General features: G+C 35.6%; 1 protein-coding gene across 1 annotated transcript in view; it reads left to right on the forward strand.

The window, feature by feature from the left end:
• The window catches only part of NLRP14 (NLR family pyrin domain containing 14), a 37,583-nt gene that overhangs the window by 11,045 nt on the left and 8,074 nt on the right, over window positions 1-18,464 (forward strand). The window contains exons 6-9 of the mRNA XM_003919796.3: window positions 7,723-7,893; window positions 8,331-8,501; window positions 10,107-10,277; window positions 11,015-11,185. Coding sequence (XP_003919845.3) covers window positions 7,723-7,893; window positions 8,331-8,501; window positions 10,107-10,277; window positions 11,015-11,185 — 684 coding nt within the window. The remainder of the gene's footprint in view (window positions 1-7,722; window positions 7,894-8,330; window positions 8,502-10,106; window positions 10,278-11,014; window positions 11,186-18,464) is intronic.

The raw sequence follows: 18,464 nt of genomic DNA on the forward strand, positions 1-18,464 counted from the left end.
GAAAAATAAGCGAAGTCTGGGATAAGACTTTCTTTGACATTTTTAAAACTCTTATCAGTATAAGATGGAATTCACTTACAGCATGTCTGGAAAGTTGTTGAATAATTTTCAAACAGGTTGAGTTCAGCTGTGAGCAGGCCAGGTCAAAGTAAAGGTTTTACCCACTAAGAAGTAGTTTAAAGATATTATGAGGAATTTTCTGTAATCTACATTACAGAAATCTCTGGCCTGAAACTCAGGTAAGAAGTATGTCACTGGTTCTTATGTCTAAAAATAAAATACATTAGTAGCAAAAAGCTGTTACATTGAGGAAAAGAGGAAAGATGTTTTCTTACAGTGGAGCTATGGATCCAAGACAAAAAGACTTTGGCGTCTGACAGATCAGGAGGACTTGATAAAGACTCCTTTCATTTGAGGTTTGAGTAATGTCATCCTCTGGTATACCTTGATACAGACAGTCACCAGGCTTTCAAATAGGAAACCATCTTTCTGGGTCAACTAGTAGGGCTCCTTGCAACAGTGAATACAATGCTTTGGCAAAAGTCATCAGATCTTTGTAATAATCTAATACTCCATTATATGGGACTGCATGTTCCCCCAGTGTGGGTGGCCAGTGATGGGTAATCAGTGGGTGGCCACTGATGGTCCTATTAACATTTCATGTGGGAGAAGGTTCAGTTTTCTGTTTGCTTCATATCTCATAAGAGCCATGGGCTGTATGAATGTCCTCATTAGTTGGGTTTGTGTATAGACCAGGCACACGTTTTTAGAATTGCATTTTGATGTTATACTCTCTCTGTTTCTAGATGATGTGGGCAGTGTTGATACATCAGTAGTGTAGATACATTGGTAGGACTTTGCCAGTCTGCCTTCCAACACATAATCCCGTTATTGTGAGAACTTGGTTAATTTAGAAAATAAAATATCTTTTAAAATTTTAAATTGTTCATGTGAACCCTTGTACATGAGCATACTGAAAAGATACACAAATAATCACTAATTTTCATGAGAATGCTTCACTAAAATATTTACCAAAGACTCCCCTCAACAAGAGGAGAAAGATCTATTCTCCTTGTCCTGATCATTTGTTCCACATCATAGACCTTATAATAGGTCTTAAAATATGCTTTAAAGTGAGCTCTTAAAATTTGCTCAGCAAGAAGGGAGCAAAAACAAAAACCTTGGCATAGTCCAGTAATTTCTGGTTGTGCCCAGAATCTCTTCTTAGTTTGTATATCCTCTGCCGTTGGGGCTTTATAAGCAAGGTAAGGGAACGATTTTTGCTTCCACAGAACAGCCACCTGAAGGGTACCAAAATGGTATATAAATGCAGAGCACTCACTATATCTTCATGGAATTAGAGGACGAATATTTCGGAATATTAGATAAGGCCAGGTGTGGTGGCTCATGCTTGCACTTCTAGCACTTTTGGAGGCCGACCATTTTGGATCACTTTGAAGCCAGGAGTTTGAGACCAGCCAGACCAACATGGCAAAACCCCAGCTCTTACCAAAAATACAAAAATTAGCCATGCATGGTGGTACATGCCTGCAATCCCAACTACTCAGAAGACTGAGACAGGAGAATTGCTTGAAACCTGGAAGGCAGAGGTTGCAGTGAGCCAAGATGGCACCACTGCACTCAAGCCTGGCCAACAGAGCAAGACTCTGTGTTAAAAAAAAATCAAAAACAACAAAAAAAGTTGGCTGAGAGGAATTTGCCTCAGAATGGCAAATATCCACAGCTGTGTCTCATTATCAACTAGAGTAAAATATTGCTTAACAGGTAGATAGCATGTGGACCAATAGAAATTTTTTCTTCTTCGGGAGTGAGGAAGATTTGTGGCTCACTACATTTGTTTATAATCATGAAGTGTCTAATGAGTCATCATAAATATAAACAGAGTTTGGAGAAATGAGAATACACACTTAAAACCAGAAGTTCTGCCACCGGGCAGACTGCCCAGCAAGCAGAGACGAAACTACCAGTCCTCTTCTCCATTCAAAAGCATTTCATTTATTCATTAATAAACCATGATACATGTGTATATGTAGCGTCATAATCATACCAGATGAGGTGTAAGTTAAATATTTTTTAATGGTTGAGACCAAAAGTTTTTGATCTCAGTATGGAATATAAAACTATGTGTTTATTTTGCTGTCTTTATTTGAATAGTATAAAGAACAAATGGGCAACAAATTGTGTGATAAGACTAATTTATTTTCTCTCTTTGAAACTAAACCTCTCTAGAAACATTTAAATAAACAAATTGAGAACTAATTTTTTTTTTTTCAGATTTAAGGGTGATATATTTTGCCTTGTAAATATCTTTTTTTTTTCAGGGAGGGGAGCACTACACACTGGGGTCTGTTAGGGGGGAAATGGGGAAGGGACAGTCGGGGGTGGGGAGTTGGGGAGAGATAGCATGGGGAGAAATCCCAGATATAGGTGAAGGGGAGGAAGGCAGCAAACCACACTGCCATGTGTGTACCTATGCAACAATCTTGCATGTTCTTCACATGTACCCCAAAACCTAAAATGCAATTAAGAAAAAGAACTAATTTTTTAAATATTATATTACTTCAACATTTCAAAATCAATAAGATTGGAAAATATATTTAAGTTAATATTAGGAATAATATAACCACTGTTGTTAACTAACAATCTAGCCAAACAATGATACCTCAAAACTTGACCCAGATAGTATAAAATATTTACAGTCTTGGCTGATACCCAGATTTACAAGCTTCCAGTTTATAAAGATGCTGGTCATTTATTTAACTCATTTTAATTATATATATTTATATACTTTAACATGTTAATATAAGTAATAATTATATGTCTACAAGAGAATTGTAGGATACTTAGGAAATTCTTTAATTTGGACTTCTCATTAAAGAAATACAGAACCTTTTGTGATCTAAAAAGCCATTATTTGTATTTTTTTCGGAGAGGATTTTGTATTTTTTCACTTTCAATTTTTTGTTTTCAATTTTTGTAGGTATATAGTAGGTGTGTATATTTATGGATTACATGCAATATTTTGATAGACATGCAACACATAATAATCACATAAGGGTAAATGGGTTATCTATCACCTCAAGCATTTATCCTTTGTGTTATAAACACCCAAGCATACTCTTTTAGTTATTTTAAAATGTACAATTATTTTTTACTGTAGTCACCCTGTTGTGCTGTCAAATACTCAGTTTTATTCATTATTTCTAACTACTTTTTGTACTCATCCCCCTCTTTTCCTCTTTTCCCCACTACCCTTCCCAGCCTCTGATAACTATCATTCTACTCTTTATCTCCATGAGTTCAATTATTTTAATGTTTTACTCCCACAAATAAGTGAGAACATGGAAAGTTTGTCTTTCTGTGCCTGGCTTGTCACTTAATATAATGATCTCCAGTTGTATCCATGTTGTTGCAAATGACAGGATCTCATTCTTTTTTATGGCTGAATAGTATTCCATTTTGTGTGTGTGTGTGTGTGTGTGTGTATCTCACATTTTTTCTATTCATTCACTTTTTGATAGGCATTTAGATTGCTTCCAAATCTTGGCTATTGTGAGTTGTGCTGCAGTGAACATGGGAGTAGAGATGTTTTCAACATATTGATTTTCTTTCTTTTGGGTATATACTCCACATTGGAATTGCTGAATTGTATGGTAGCTCTAGTTTTAGTTTTTTGAGGAAACTCCAGAGTGTTCTCCATAATAGTTGTATCAATTTGCACTGCTGCTAACAGTGTACAAGGGTTCCCTTTTCTCCACCTTCTCACAGGTATTTGTTATTAACTGACTTTTGGATAAGTCATTTTAACTGGAGTGAGGTAATCTCTCACTGTAGTTTTGATTTGCATTTCTCTGATGATCAATGGTGCTGAGCACCTTGGCATATGCTATTTGTATGTCCTTTGAAAAATGTCTATTCAGATCTTTTGCCCATTTTTAATTAGATTATTAGATTTTTTTCCCTATAGTGGTGTTTGAGCTTCTTATAAATTTCTGCTATTAATCCCTTGTCAAGTGGGTAGTCTGCAAACATTTTCTTCCATTTTGTGGGTTCTCCATTCATTTTGTTGGTTGTTTCTTTGGCTTTGCAGAAGTTTTTAACTTGATATGATACCATTTGTCCATTGCTGCTTTGGTTGCCTATGCTTATGGGGTATGACTCAGGCAATCTTTGCCCAGTCCAATGTCTTGGAGAGTTTCCCCAATGTTTTATTTTTATAGTTTAATAGTTTGAAGTCTTAGATTGAAGTTTTTAATGTATTTTGATTTTTTTATATATATGTTGAGAGATGGTAGTCTAATTTCCATCTCTTACATGTTAATATCCAGTTTTGCCAGCACCATTTATTGAAGAGACTGTCTTTTCCACCATGTATGCTCTTGGCACCTTTGTCAAAAATGAGTCCACTGTAGATGTGTGGCTTTATCTCTGCATGTGGTACTTTTATTTCTCATTGTGGTAAAATCGAAATCTCAAATTACACAGCCAATTAATTTATCTAATGATTCACCTTGATTTAGAATAGGTCCATGAAGCCTATCCTGTTAATGGAAATGCTCCTTCTCTTGGAAATATCATTCTTCTGCCACCTGCAGTACATTTATATTGATCCTTAGAGACAAACAGCTCCTGCAGCCACATAGCTTCAGCAACAACTCTCCTGTTCTCTCTCAATTTCTCTTCCTATCAGAAACAGAATATTAAACTCAAAAAAACAAAAATAAATTATGAAGTTCTTGAGCAACCTGGAAATTACACAGCAGACATTTTAAGAAGGGAAAAATACATTCACACCGCTTCTCTGAGTTCCTGGGAGCTCACCTTCAGGAGGAGCAGTTACTCATTACTGAGGAATAGCCACTTTTTCAGGTGACAGCAGTTTTCTGATCCTAGTTTGCTAGCAGGACAGGAGAACTTACTCCAACAGGGCTCAATTTATAAAGAAAGCTCCAGCATCTTGCATCAGTTAAAATCCTACCCTGACTAACCTCAAACCAAGAGCTTATTCTGGTAGATGGAACTCTGGTTCTCTAAGTCAACAGCAATTTTACCACCTTATGGACCTTTACTTAATAGCAGCTGGTCAGAGCTACAGACAGCAAGCAATAAGGACAACAAAACCATTTATACTTTTCTTACTTTTAAGGAGGTTCGGGCCTTGGGAATTTTTATCCAAGGGTGTTGTTTTGGTGGCATTATTAAGAGGAAGCTGTGCAGGCTCCTAAGAAGGACCTAAATATAAGTGATAAGCTAATCTGTCTCGTTTTGCTGGCTTATATTTAGGGGTCAGTTCTCTTTGATTGAATCACTGGTGATTGATATTATAATTAATGCAGGTGAGAAAAAACCTCCAAACTCTAGAAAACTAGAAAAGAGTTATATTTTTTATTACTTTATACATGTGAGAGGAGAGTGTTAATGATTTTTTTCTCATTTGAAAAAAATCTTTACAATATTTGTAAAATTTAGGAATTCAGAAATATCAATGTGGCTACTACAAGAGTGACACAAATTAAGACAACTGATAAAAATTACAGACTTAATAGTAGGTAAGGGTTGTTTCCACAAGGCATAGCAATAATTTCTAAAGTCCAGGTATCTTATAAGATTTCATTATTATAATGAGACAAAATCATTCTTATAAAATATTTTCTGATTTGTAATACTCTCTGCTTTTCTTTGCAGCTGCAAGGGAAAGGGGAAACATTTTATTTTTATGAGGCTGACATGTCACACATAAAGAGTTAGGCAGTCCCATAGCTGAAATTCTATTAGCACTAATACAAAAAGACAAAAATCTCAAGAAACTCATAATATGGAAAGGATGAGAGAAAATGGACTACCAAGCATGTAATATTTATAGTTAGAAACATTTTTAAATGTTTTCAGTACCATTTTTCCTTCATAAATGGGATATATATATATTTTCATTTTGTTCTGTGTACATTTGTGTCCAGAAACTTCCAAGTAATGTTGCCTGTTTTTTTTCTTTCAATATTGATATTTTATTCTGAAAATACTTAAAAACTCATCCTCAAACACAATTAATTCATAATTTGTTTAAACCAACAGTGTATATTTAGACTAATAGATGTGTATGTTTAACTCAATGCAAATCAAAACTAAAAGTCTGTGTGTTTGCAAGCATACAGGCCACGTATTCAAAGAAAAATATATAATACATTTTGAAAGGTATTTAGGACTCAGATATGTGTAAATTATATTTTTAACTGCATGTAATTTTTACTATTACAGAAATGATTCTGTAGTCAATAACATTTTAATTGTACATTTTCAAATAACTAAAACTGTAGAAGTGAATTGGCTGTAATACAAAAAATAAGCTCTCTAGGTGACAAATACCTCACTTAGCCAAATGTGATTATTATATATTGTATTACCTTTATCAGAATATGTATACATGACGTAAATATTATGTACCCACAAAAATTAACAGAAATAAATTTAAAGGTTAAAAAAAAGAGAAAACTATTACCTGTGGAAACAATATTTCTTAACTTATTTGAAGTTTTAAACCATTGGCAAAAAAGACTAGAGATGTTAGTCCATCATCTTACAATCTTATACTGACACACTTGAGTAAAGGGGACGAGGTTAAAGTAAGTGGAATGACAAGATTTAATTTAATGCACAATATTTGACGTGAAATGTTGAAGAAATTAAGTTCATACATAATCTTAAATTTTGAAAATGTGCTACATTTGGTTTCATGAAAGTACAATTAGTAAAATAATATACTACCAATTTAATTTTTTTTTGAAATGGAGTCTCACTCTGTCACCCAGTCTGGAGTGTTTTTAACTTAAGGTGATTATTAGTTATGTGTTGGTGCAAAAGTAATTGAGGTTTTAGGCAAGCTGAGCTTTTTCAGCCTTAGCCCATGTTCTAGGTCATCTATTAAGATCTAATTCTGGACTGAAGAGGAAGCTCTCCTGTTCCTTCCTCTATATGCCCTGATTTTGATGAAAAGAACCAATTCTTGAGTGGCTCAAGTTGGTAAGTCTTGATTAAAAGGAATACCCAGAGAAATTCCAAATACCAGAAATGCTGCTGCTGCTGCCTGACTCTTACTACAAATAGTATCACTCCCGACCATGTACAAGGCACAAGTTGTCTCTAAATATGAGTCTTTCTACATGGGTTTGTCCTGTTTCTCCTCTTCTTTTACTTTATCTTTAAAAACAGTTTTTTATTATGTAGGATTTACTTCTTGTTTTTCACTTGTAAGAACTGGATTCCTCAGAAAACATGGGCTCATGAATAAATGAGCTATGGGAGAGACATTTTGCTCCCAATTCCCTGTCCATTTCTATTCTGTTTCAGAAGTTGGAGTGTAGAAGGATACAGTCATCCTTTGAGCCATTGTCTTCCAAGTTGTAGTAGAGGAAATTCTTCCCAGACTAAAAAATATTATCATTTAAAGATACTTTTGAATGCTCTCAATATATTTTCATGTATTTATGAATTAAGGGGGTGGGAATGTGATAAGCTCCCTCCCTTCCTTCCTTGACTCTGTCAGAGCCTTATAATTTAATTAAATAACTTTTTTTCTGTGTAGAGAAGTTGGATTTTGAGGCAAGATCACAAAGATTGGGCAACTCCCTACCTTCAGGCTGGGTGGGTGTTGGTTGTAATTTTTCTCTAAGGAATGGTAATTTGTTTTTCTGTGTTGTTTTCCAGGTTGGAATCCTGCAATCTAACTGTATTTTGTTGTCTAAATATATCTAATGCTCTCATCAGAAGCCAGAGCCTGATATTTCTGAATCTGTCAACCAATAATCTGTTGGATGATGGAGTGCAGCTTTTGTGTGAGGCCTTAAGACATCCAGAATGTTATCTAGAGAGACTGTCGTGAGTGTTTCTGTTTTGTTTTCTGTAGTCATTTTGCTTGGTTCTGTGTAGCTTAATTACGATCTGATGGGGAAATCGCTTGGGTCTTGACACTAACTGGCTTGATTATCAATCCTGAATAAGCTCTACATGCATCCACCTTCTTTTCCTCTGCTTCCCTCTCTTATTTCACTTTTAGACCTACCTTTTTTTTTTTTTTTCTGATTGACCTCTTTATTTTCATTCTTTTTTAAGCTTTCCCTCTTACCTTCCATGTTTCATTTCATCATATCCTGGACACAGTTGCAATGGAATTTGTAATTTAAATAGGTTCGTTGAGGTTACTTCTATTGTTGAGGTATGGGGGTTATAAGTTCCACTGATTTCCCTGTGAAGGAGAAGAGAAGCATGAGCTTCAGGAAGTGACAGATCCTTTCCCATCTGTGTTTCTCCTTCAGCTTAGAAAGCTGTGGTCTCACAGAGGCTGGCTGTGAGGATCTTTCTTTGGCTCTCATCAGCAATAAAAGACTGACACATTTGTGCTTGGCAGACAATGTCCTGGGAGATGGTGGAGTGAAGCTTATAAGTGATGCCTTGCAACATCCACAATGTACTCTACAGAGCCTTGTGTAAGTGTTCAAGTTTTTATCCTTTCAATATATTATATGTTTGGAAATAAGATTAAAATAGTAAAATGTTATGAACACATTCTGTCCCTTGCTTTTTCCCTGTTACGCTTAATGAAAAAGAAGGTGATGATGTTATTAATAATTGCCATTTATTACTTCCTAACTGTACTCTGGATCTTGTGTTAAGTGTGTTTAATTTGCACAATAGTACCTGATGGCGTCAAATTGGCCACTTGATTTTGAGGTGCCTCACTCTACAGGTGATGAACGTGAGCCTTAGAAAGATAATGCTTAATGTCTCACAAGAAAATGATGAATTCAGAACTAAAGCCTACAACCTCTCCTACTCTAGAATCTGAGCTCAGAACAGAAATACAGCACTTTGTTGTATGTCTGAATCACATTGTGATTATTCTGTTCAGTTTTGTTAGGTAATTTTATAAACATGGAATTAATAAGCCAAAGTTTTAAGTTGGCAAAATATGGTTAAATTGCCTCCCAGATAGATTGGTTATATCCTCAGCAGCAGTCTAGGGGCCTACACTTTAACACCTTCATGGGACATCTACAATCTTTTTGACCAATGATAATTCGATAGTTGAAAAGTAACTTTTAAAGTAATTTAAATGTTGATCATTTTTTCAAGTGTTTTTGGCCTTTCATATTGAGGAATTTCCTCTTCATAGGCTGTTATCTTCTGATGGTTTTTATTATATATGTTACGTATTATAGTTATTAATACCACATATACATTATATATATTATAAACAATTTTCTTAGCATGTTGCTTTATTTCTAATTTATGGTCATTTTTAGAACAGATAAGTTTAAAATTTTTTGTGATGTTGAATTCTGCCTCATGACTTCAAGAAGTTTTGTCATAATTGGAAGTACCTTTCTTTTAAAAAATATACTTACGTCATCTCATACTCTAGAGTTTAATTTTAACATTTACATGTTAAATTATTCCAAATTTATTTTATTATAAGGCTTAAACTTATTTCCCCCCCATATCAGATCTGTTGTACAAAAAGCAATAATGGCATAATATGTATTTTCCTTACAGATTGAAAATGACACTTCTATTACATACAAAGAATACTTACTTTATTATGATTACTCTTATTCTACTCGATCTGTTTTTCTGTTCCATGGAGCTAGTTCTGCAACAGGGTTATATATACATATATATATATATATATATATATATATATGATACATCATATAATGTACCACATATACATTATATATGTATATATATGTAACAAGGTTAGCATTTGATGTGTGTATATATATATATATATATATATATACATATATATACACACACACACACACACACACACATATGTGTATATATATATGTATATGTAACGGGGTTAGCATTTGATGTATCATAAGAAAAATGCTGAAGAATATGAATTTAGTTTGTAGCCCAATTTTATGTAAATCTGTTTCCCAAATGAGATAGGCTGGCAGTGAGGGTGTTTCCTTTGAGATGAAATGTTGACAGATAGGGATCAAATCATGAAATCTTTTCAAAGAGAGAACTCTCTGGACAGTACAGCAATGATTCCATCTCTCCTCACACTGTCCATCCTGTAGGCTGAGGCGTTGTCATTTCACTTCACTTAGCACTGAGCACCTGTCAACTTCTCTGCTGTACAACAAGAGCCTGACACATCTGGATCTAGGATCAAACTCTCTACAAGACGATGGAGCGAAGCTTCTGTGTGATGTCTTTCGGCATCCAAGCTGCAATCTTCAGGACTTGGAGTAGGTTTTCTGTTACTTTACTTTTGTGCAGTTTCAACAACAGAGTGTCTGGGGAAATAAAGAAAGGCTGAGAACTGAGAACTATCAGAGGAAAGAATATACAGCTGATTTTCTCTCATTCTGCCTGAGACAAGCTGAGGAAGTCTGCTCATCAGGTTTTTAAAAATAATTACCATAGTAATTCTAATCAACTTTCCTCAGGTAAGGAGGACCACAGGCATCAATCTGAACAGTAGCCACTTTATTCTTTCCTTGGTTGTGCCCTAGCGAATCTACCGTGTGTCCTCTACTTTTATCCATGAAGCAGAAATTGTGCTCTGCTAGTTTTTCTTTTAGTTTTATACTTAAACTCAGGTTTGTAATTAAGTCAACTTTAAAAGAATGGGAAGGGGATTTTTAACAATATCCTGCACATTTTTAAACTCTTAACCGTTTTTATTAATATTACATTCTCTCAGTATGTGAGCAAGTGTACATACATATGCATTGTATGTGTATACTCTTTGTGGAAGTATATAAGCTGTTTGTGGAAGAAGACAATTTTACCTGCTGGTTTCATCTGCTCATTAAGAAATTCCATCTGTTTTACTGATAAATTAGAACCTTTCATGTATGTCCTGGATTGTAGATAGAAAAGACACAGAAAAGAGTTTCAAATACCTGGGTATATCTTCTGGGAAGAAACTTAGTAAGCCTCACAATGGAAGGATTCACTTTTCCTATTGTATTTCTTATAGATTAATGGGCTGTGTTCTCACTAATGCATGTTGTCTGGATCTGGCTTCTGTTATTCTGAACAACTCAAACCTGAGGAGTCTGGACCTTGGGAACAACAATTTGCAGGATGATGGAGTGAAAATTCTATGTGACGCTTTGCGACATCCAAACTGTAACATTCAGAGGCTTGGGTGAGTTCAGTTTTCCATTAGGAAAATGATGCCTATTTGGTAGCTGGTATAGCTAGAAGATATCTAGTGTATGGAGAGAGGGAAAAAATAAATGAGGCTAGAAGATAAGTTAATCTCAGAAATAACAATCTAAATTTCAAATAAATGGGCCAATGTACTGTATGTTCTTTAGCGTAGAAGCTGTATTTCGTGTTTGTGTCCTCTTTAGTACCTTGGACAGATACTTATTACGTAAGTGGTACCTAGATTGGGTCTTCCATGTTCTATCATCCTTAAGATATTCATTTGCCTTTGAATTGATTTTTTTAATTAAATTTAAGATTTTACTAATTATCTTCTATCTGTAAAATATTATTTTCTTAAGGAACTTGTAAGCTAATAAAATCACATTCTGTATTGTGGACATTTCTTATGTTCAATTCTGTATTTAGATTTTATTTAATTTTGAACCGATATTGGCTAGTATATTTTCACTTATTCAACATAAATTCTTGATCTCAGCATCAAGAATTGTGTTTAATATATGGGAAGCTCAGACATATGATATGTCTCAGCCTTTAGAAATTTAAGAGTCTTGCAGAGAAATCTCCCCTGACTCTTCAAAAAAATGCAGTTTTTATATTTCCAGTGACTGTATATTTTTATAATAACAATGATGATGCTATAACTGTGAGGTCTGTGATTTAATTTTATCCTACTTATAACCTAATAAAACTACTTGTTACTGTTTCATGATGCCGGTCCAAAACAAAACCCACAAGACTCTTACGAGAGACAAAGGACTTTATTACTTGTAACAGAGCAAAAGCATGAGCATTAGCATGTTTGTATCAGTTCTTTTTGTCCACCAAGCTCACAGCGCTGACAAAGAGGGCCCAGACAGATGCCTGCACATGCAGCACTGAGATTAAGAGACCTGGGATTTTACAAGAAGCAGTAATAAGCCTGTTCTTTGTCCCTCAAGGTTGCTCATTACAAACACAACCCTGGGAAACAGCTCAGGTAGAGTTGTCAGGGCCTTGCATTTTTGTTTGCAAACATGTAGGGAAAGAAAGACCTATGGAAGAATAAATATCTAGCTCTTGTTTCTACACAGTAAAGTCTTGGCTTCTGGTGAATTTTCACATGAATATGCTACTCCATTGGCTACTCTGATTAACAGAGACTGGGACCAAATCTGTTCAATTAATCTCATCTGTTTAATCAAAACTACTAATAACAAGACTCCAGGTACAGGGTGAGGCCAACTTGTAGTACTGATTTCAAAAGCATTCCCACAGAGTTCTGACTCAGTCAACTGAGTAAGTCCCAAGAAGGACTAATAGGTCTTTTATGCATGAGAACCTATAAAAGAGAGTCTAAAATGACCTGCCATTCTTTGGTGTCTCTGGCAATAAATAAAGGGCAAAAGATGGCCCAAAAGTAACCGTCTTCCACAGTAAAGAGACAGTTAGCAGTCCACTCTTCCCCACATGCAAACGTGTAACTCAGCGGAGCACAGGTCACTCTAATTTTGGATTTGCTATTATATTTTATTTGGGTAGCTATTGCACCAGTTTGGTTAAGCCAGCTGAGCAGTCTCACTGGTAGTTGTAGCTGCCTCATTTCCATACATGGTATATCCCAAGACTGTTCTGGCATCAAGAGAAGCTTGCAGATTTGTATCACATTGAAACAAGGTTGTGCTAGTGATTGTGTTTGTATACATATGATAAGGCTCCACATTAGGAGGCTGCTATTGATGACATCAGGCACAGCAAAGTAGTTCAGGACCTGCTATGTCTACACAAGATTTTCTGTTTTCATAGTATGCAGATAGGCATGAGAAACCAGGCAATGGGTTGGTCTGTCAGCTGCAGTTGCTGCTTAGACTCCACAGACTACATAATTATTTTGCCAGGCTGAAATGTTGCATATAGGAGAAAAAAAGAGAGTATTAATTATTCTCCCCAGTCTCCACACCTCCAGATTCTAAGGTGTTCCTTTCCAAATATTGTTGCTGCTCTTCCCCTACAATGATGAAGTCAGTTTGTCCCATCCCAGTGGCTAGAACTTCACCTGTTCTCCAATTATCCTTTATTTGCACGCAGACCTTTGGTCTGGAGAAACTATACAGATGGGTGAGAGAGAAAAACATCTTTACGATATTTACAGAAGCCCATTATATCCCATATATTATATTCCAATTCTATGTTATCTCTTAAATATCAAAGGCAAATTATGAAACTTTGTAGTCTCTAATCCACTTTTTAAAAATATGGGTAAAGATAAATTCAATTTTAAAATTTTCCTGTATACTCATTTTTTTTCCAGCAAAAGATATTGAAATTTTTCTCTCCTCTGCTTGGCAGGGACATCTTTGTTATAAACCAAATATTCATTGGTGCATGGATCTGTTCCTGGGTTCTCTATTCTTTTCCATTGACCTGTTTGTAATTCCCAGTTCCAACAATGCATTATCTTAATTAATATAGCTCTATAATAAACCCTGATACCCACAACAGCAAGTCTTCCAATCTTCTTAAAGAGAATTTTGGTTCTTCTTCCACTTTACACTTCCAAATAAATTGAAAATATAAACTTAACAAGTTACATGCACATGTACTGCCCCCAACATACCTATATGTTGGCATCTTGAATTGAATTGCATTAAATCTATCAGTGAGTCTCCTGATGCACCAAAAAGTCATGTCTCATTTATATCTCATTTATTTAGTTCTATCAGTAACGCTTAGTAATTTTTTCTTGAGTGGTCTTGTATTTTGTTACTGGTTAACTATTCCGAAGTGCCTTGCTATATTTCATGCTGTTGTAAATGATTGTTTTAGTTATTTTTTCGTTGTGTTTATACACAGGAACACAGGAATTTTTTTAAAGTTTGTTTCCTATCCAATAGCCTGCCACATTCTCTTGCTCATTCTAGTTGCTAATTTACAGATAATTTTGTATTTTCTGGGTATACAATCACATCATTTGGGCATAATACAATGTAGTTGTTTCTTCCTTTTCTGATCTTACATTCTTTTTTCCTTTTTAATATGCCTTACTAACTGTTAATATATGTGATATAACATTAATATGTTGGGGATAATGAACTTTAATATGTTGTTCCCAATGTTTAAAGCACAATTCGCAATTTCAGTGGTCCACCAATTTATCAATTTAAGAAAATTGCCTTTGACACCTAGTTTGCTAGGAGTATTCTTTTTCTTTTTTTAAAGAAAATGTACTTTAAGTTCTGGGATACATGTGCAGAATGTGCAGGTTTGTTAAACAGGTATACACATGCCATGGTGGTTTGCTACACCGATCAACCCATCATCTGCATTAGGTATTTCTCCTAATACTATCCCTGCACTAGACCTCATCCCCCGACATGTCCCAGTGTCTGATGTTCCCCTTCCTGGTTCCATGTATTCTGATTGTTCCGTTCCCCTTTGAGTGAGAACATGCAGTGTTTAGTTTTCTTTTTTTTTTTTTTAATATATTTTATTACATCTAAGGTTTTGGGGTACATGTGAAGAACATGCAAGATTGTTACATAGGTACATACATGACAATGTGATTTTCTGCCTTCCTCCCCATCACCTATATCTGGCATTTCTCCCCATGTTATCCCTCCCCAACTCCCCACCCTTCACTGTCCCTCCCCTAAATCCCCCCCACAGACCCCAGTGTGTGATGCTCCCCTCCTGTGTCCATATGTTATTGTTCAACACCAGCCTATGAGTGACAACATGCGTTGTTTGATTTTCTGTTCTTCTGTCAGTTTGCTGAAAATGATGGTTTCCAGGTTCATCCATGTCCCTACAAAGAACACAAGCTCATCGTTTTTTATGGCTGCATAGTATTCCACGGTGTATATGTGCCACATTTTCCCTGTCCAGTCTATCATTGATGGTCATTTGGGCTGGTTCCAAGTATTTACTATTTTAAACAGTGCTGCAATGAACATTTGCGTACATGTGTCCTTATTATAGAATGATTTATACTCCTTTGGGTATATACCCAGTAATGGGGTTGCTGGGTCAAATGGAATTTCTATTTCTAGATCCTTGAGGAATCACCACACTGTCTTCCACAATGGTTGAACTAATTTACACTCTCACCAACAGTGTAAAAGTGTTCCTATTTCTCCACATCCTCTCCGGCATCTGTTGTCTCCAGATTTTTTAATGATCGCCATTCCAGCTGTCGTGAGATGGTATCTCAATGTAGTTTTGATTTGCATTTCTCTAATAATCAGTAATGATGAGCATTTTTTCCTGTTTGTTGGCCTCATATACATCTTCTTCTTTTGTAAAGTGTCTGTTCATATCCTTCGCCCACTTTTGAATGGGTTTGTTTGTTTTCTTGTAAATCTGTTTTAGTTTTTTTTTTTTTGGTAGATTCTGGATTAGCCCTTTGTCAGATGGGTAGATTGCAACAATTTTTCCCCATTCTGTTGGTTGCTGATTCACTCTAATGGTTGTTTTTTTTTTTTGCTGTGCAGAAGCTGTGGAGTTTGGTTAGGTCCCATTTGTTTATTTTGGCTTTTGTTGCTAGTGCTTTTGGTGTTTTAGTCATGAAGTCCTTTCCTATGCCTATGTCCTGAATGGTTTTGCCTAGGTTTTCTTCTAGGGTTTTTATGGTGTTAGGTCTTATGTTTAAGTCTTTAATCCATCTAGAGTTAATTTTGTGCAAGGTGTCTGGAAGGGGTCCAGTTTCTGCTTTCTGCACATGGCTAGCCACTTTTCCCAACACCATTTATTAAAAAGGGACTCCTTTCCCCATTGCTTGTTTTTGTCAGGTATGTCAAAGATCAGATGGTTGTAGATGTGTGGCATTGCTTCTGAGGCCTCTGTTCTGTTCTATTGGTCTATCTCTGTTTTGGTACCAGTACCTTGCTGTTTTGATTACTGTAGTCTTGTAGTGTAGTTTGAGGTCAGATAGTGTGATGCCTCCAGCTTTGTTCTTTTTGCTTAGAATTGACTTGGCTGTGCAGGCTCTCTTTTGGTTCCATATGAAGTTAAAGGTGTTTTTTTCCAGTTCTGTGAAGAAGGTCATTGGTAGCTTGATGGGGATAGTGTTGAATCTATAAATTACTTTGGGCAGTATGGCCATTTTTTCAATATTGACTATTCCTAACCATGAGCCTGGAATGTTTTTCCATCTGTTTGTGTCTTTTCTTATTTCATTGAGCAGTGGTTTGTAGTTCTCCTTGAAGAGTTTATTTACATTCGTTGTTAGGTGTATTCCTAGGTATTTTATTCTCTTTGTAGCAATTGCGAATGGCAGTTCATTCTTAATTTGGCTCTCTTTAAGTTTGTTTTGGTGTATGGGAATGCTTGTCATTTCTGCACATTGATTTTGTATCCTGAGACTTTGCTGAAGTTGCTTATCAGTTTCAGGAGATTTCGGGCTGAGACAATGGGATCTTCTAAATATGCAATCATGTTGTCTGCAAATAGAGACAATTTGACTTCCTCCTTTCCTATCTGAATACCATTTATTTCTTTTTCTTGCCTGATTGCTCTGGCTAGAACTTCCAATACTATATTGAATAGGAGTGGTGAGAGAGGGCATCCTTGTCTAGTGCCAGATTTCAAAGGGAATGCTTCCAGTTTTTGCCCATTCAGTATGATATTGGCTGTGGGTTTGTTGTAAATAGCTTTTATTATTTTGAGATATATTCCATCTACACCTAGTTTATTGAGAGTTTTTAGCATAAAGGGCTGTTGAATTTTGTCAAAGGCCTTCTCTGCATCTATTGAGATAATCATGTGGTTTTTGTCTTTGATTCTGTTTATGTGGTGAATTACATTTATAGACTTGCATATGTTGAACCAGCCTTGCATCCGCAGGATGAAGCCTACTTGATCGTGATGGATAAGCTTTTTGATGTGCTGTTGCAATCGGTGTGCTAGTATTTTTTTTTTTTAACATTTTTGCATCTACATTCATCATGGATATTGGCCTGAAGTTTTCTTTTTCTGTTAAGTCTCTTCAGGGTTTTGGTATCAGGATGATGTTTGTCTCATAAAATGATTTGGGAAGGATTCCATCTTTTTGGATTGTTTGGAATAGTTTCAGCAGGAGTGGTACCAGCTCTTCTTTATGTGTTTGGTAGAATTCAGCTGTGAACCCATCTGGACCTGGGCTATTTTTGGTGGGTAGGCTATTAATTGCTACCTCAACTTCAGCCCTTGTTATTGGTCTATTCAGAGTTTTGACTTCTTCCTGGTTTAGGCTTGGGAGGATGCAAGTGTCTAGGAATTTATCCATTTCTTCCAGGTTTACTGATTTGTGTGCATAGAGTTGTTTGTAGTAATCTTCGATTATAGTTTGTATTTCTGTGGAATCTGTGGTGATATCCCCTTTATCTTTTTTTAATTGCATCTATTTGATTCTTCTCTCTTTTCTTTTTTATTAATCTGGCTAATGGTGTGTCTGTTTTGTTGATCTTTTCAAAACACCAGCTCCTAGATTTATTGATTTTTTTTTGAAGGGTTTTTTGTGTTTCTATCTCCTTCAGTTCTGCTCTGATCTTAGTTATTTCTTGTCTTCTGCTAGGTTTTGAGTTTTTTTGATCTTGCTCCTCTAGCTTTTTCAATTTTGATGATAGGGTGTCGATTTTAGATCTTTCCTTGCTTCTCATGTGGGCATTTATTGCTATATATTTTCCTCTAGACACTGCTTTAAATGTGTCCCAGAGATTCTGGTATGTTGTATCTTTGTTCTCTTTGGTTTCAAAGAACATCTTTATTTCTGCCTTCATTTCATTGTTTATCCAGTCAACATTCAAGAGCAAGTTGTTCAGTTTCCATGAAGCTGTGCAGTTCTGAGTTAGTTTCTGAATTCTGAGTTCTAGCTTGATTGCACGGTGGTCCAAGAGACTGTTTCTTATGATTTCCATTCTTTTGCATTTGCTGAGGAGTGATTTACTTACAAATATGTGGTCATTTTTAGAGTAAGGGTGATGTGGTGCTGAGAAGAATGTATATCCTGTGTATTTGGGGTGGAGAGTTCTGTACATGTCTATTAGGTTTGCTTGGTCCAGGTCTGAGTTCAAGTCCTGGATATCCTTGTTAATTTTCTGCCTTGTTGAATAATGGGTGTTAAGAATCTCCCACTATTATTGTGTGGGAATCTAAGTCTCTTTGTAAGTCATTAAGAACTTGCTTTATGTATTTGGGTGCTCCTGTATGGGGTGCATATAAATTTAGGATCATTAGAACTTCTTGTTGCATTGATCCTTTTACCATTATGTAATGTCCTTTTTTGTACCTTTTTATTTTTG

This window comes from Saimiri boliviensis, chromosome 6, assembly GCF_048565385.1.
Source record: "Saimiri boliviensis isolate mSaiBol1 chromosome 6, mSaiBol1.pri, whole genome shotgun sequence".
Taxonomy (NCBI): domain Eukaryota; kingdom Metazoa; phylum Chordata; class Mammalia; order Primates; family Cebidae; genus Saimiri; species Saimiri boliviensis.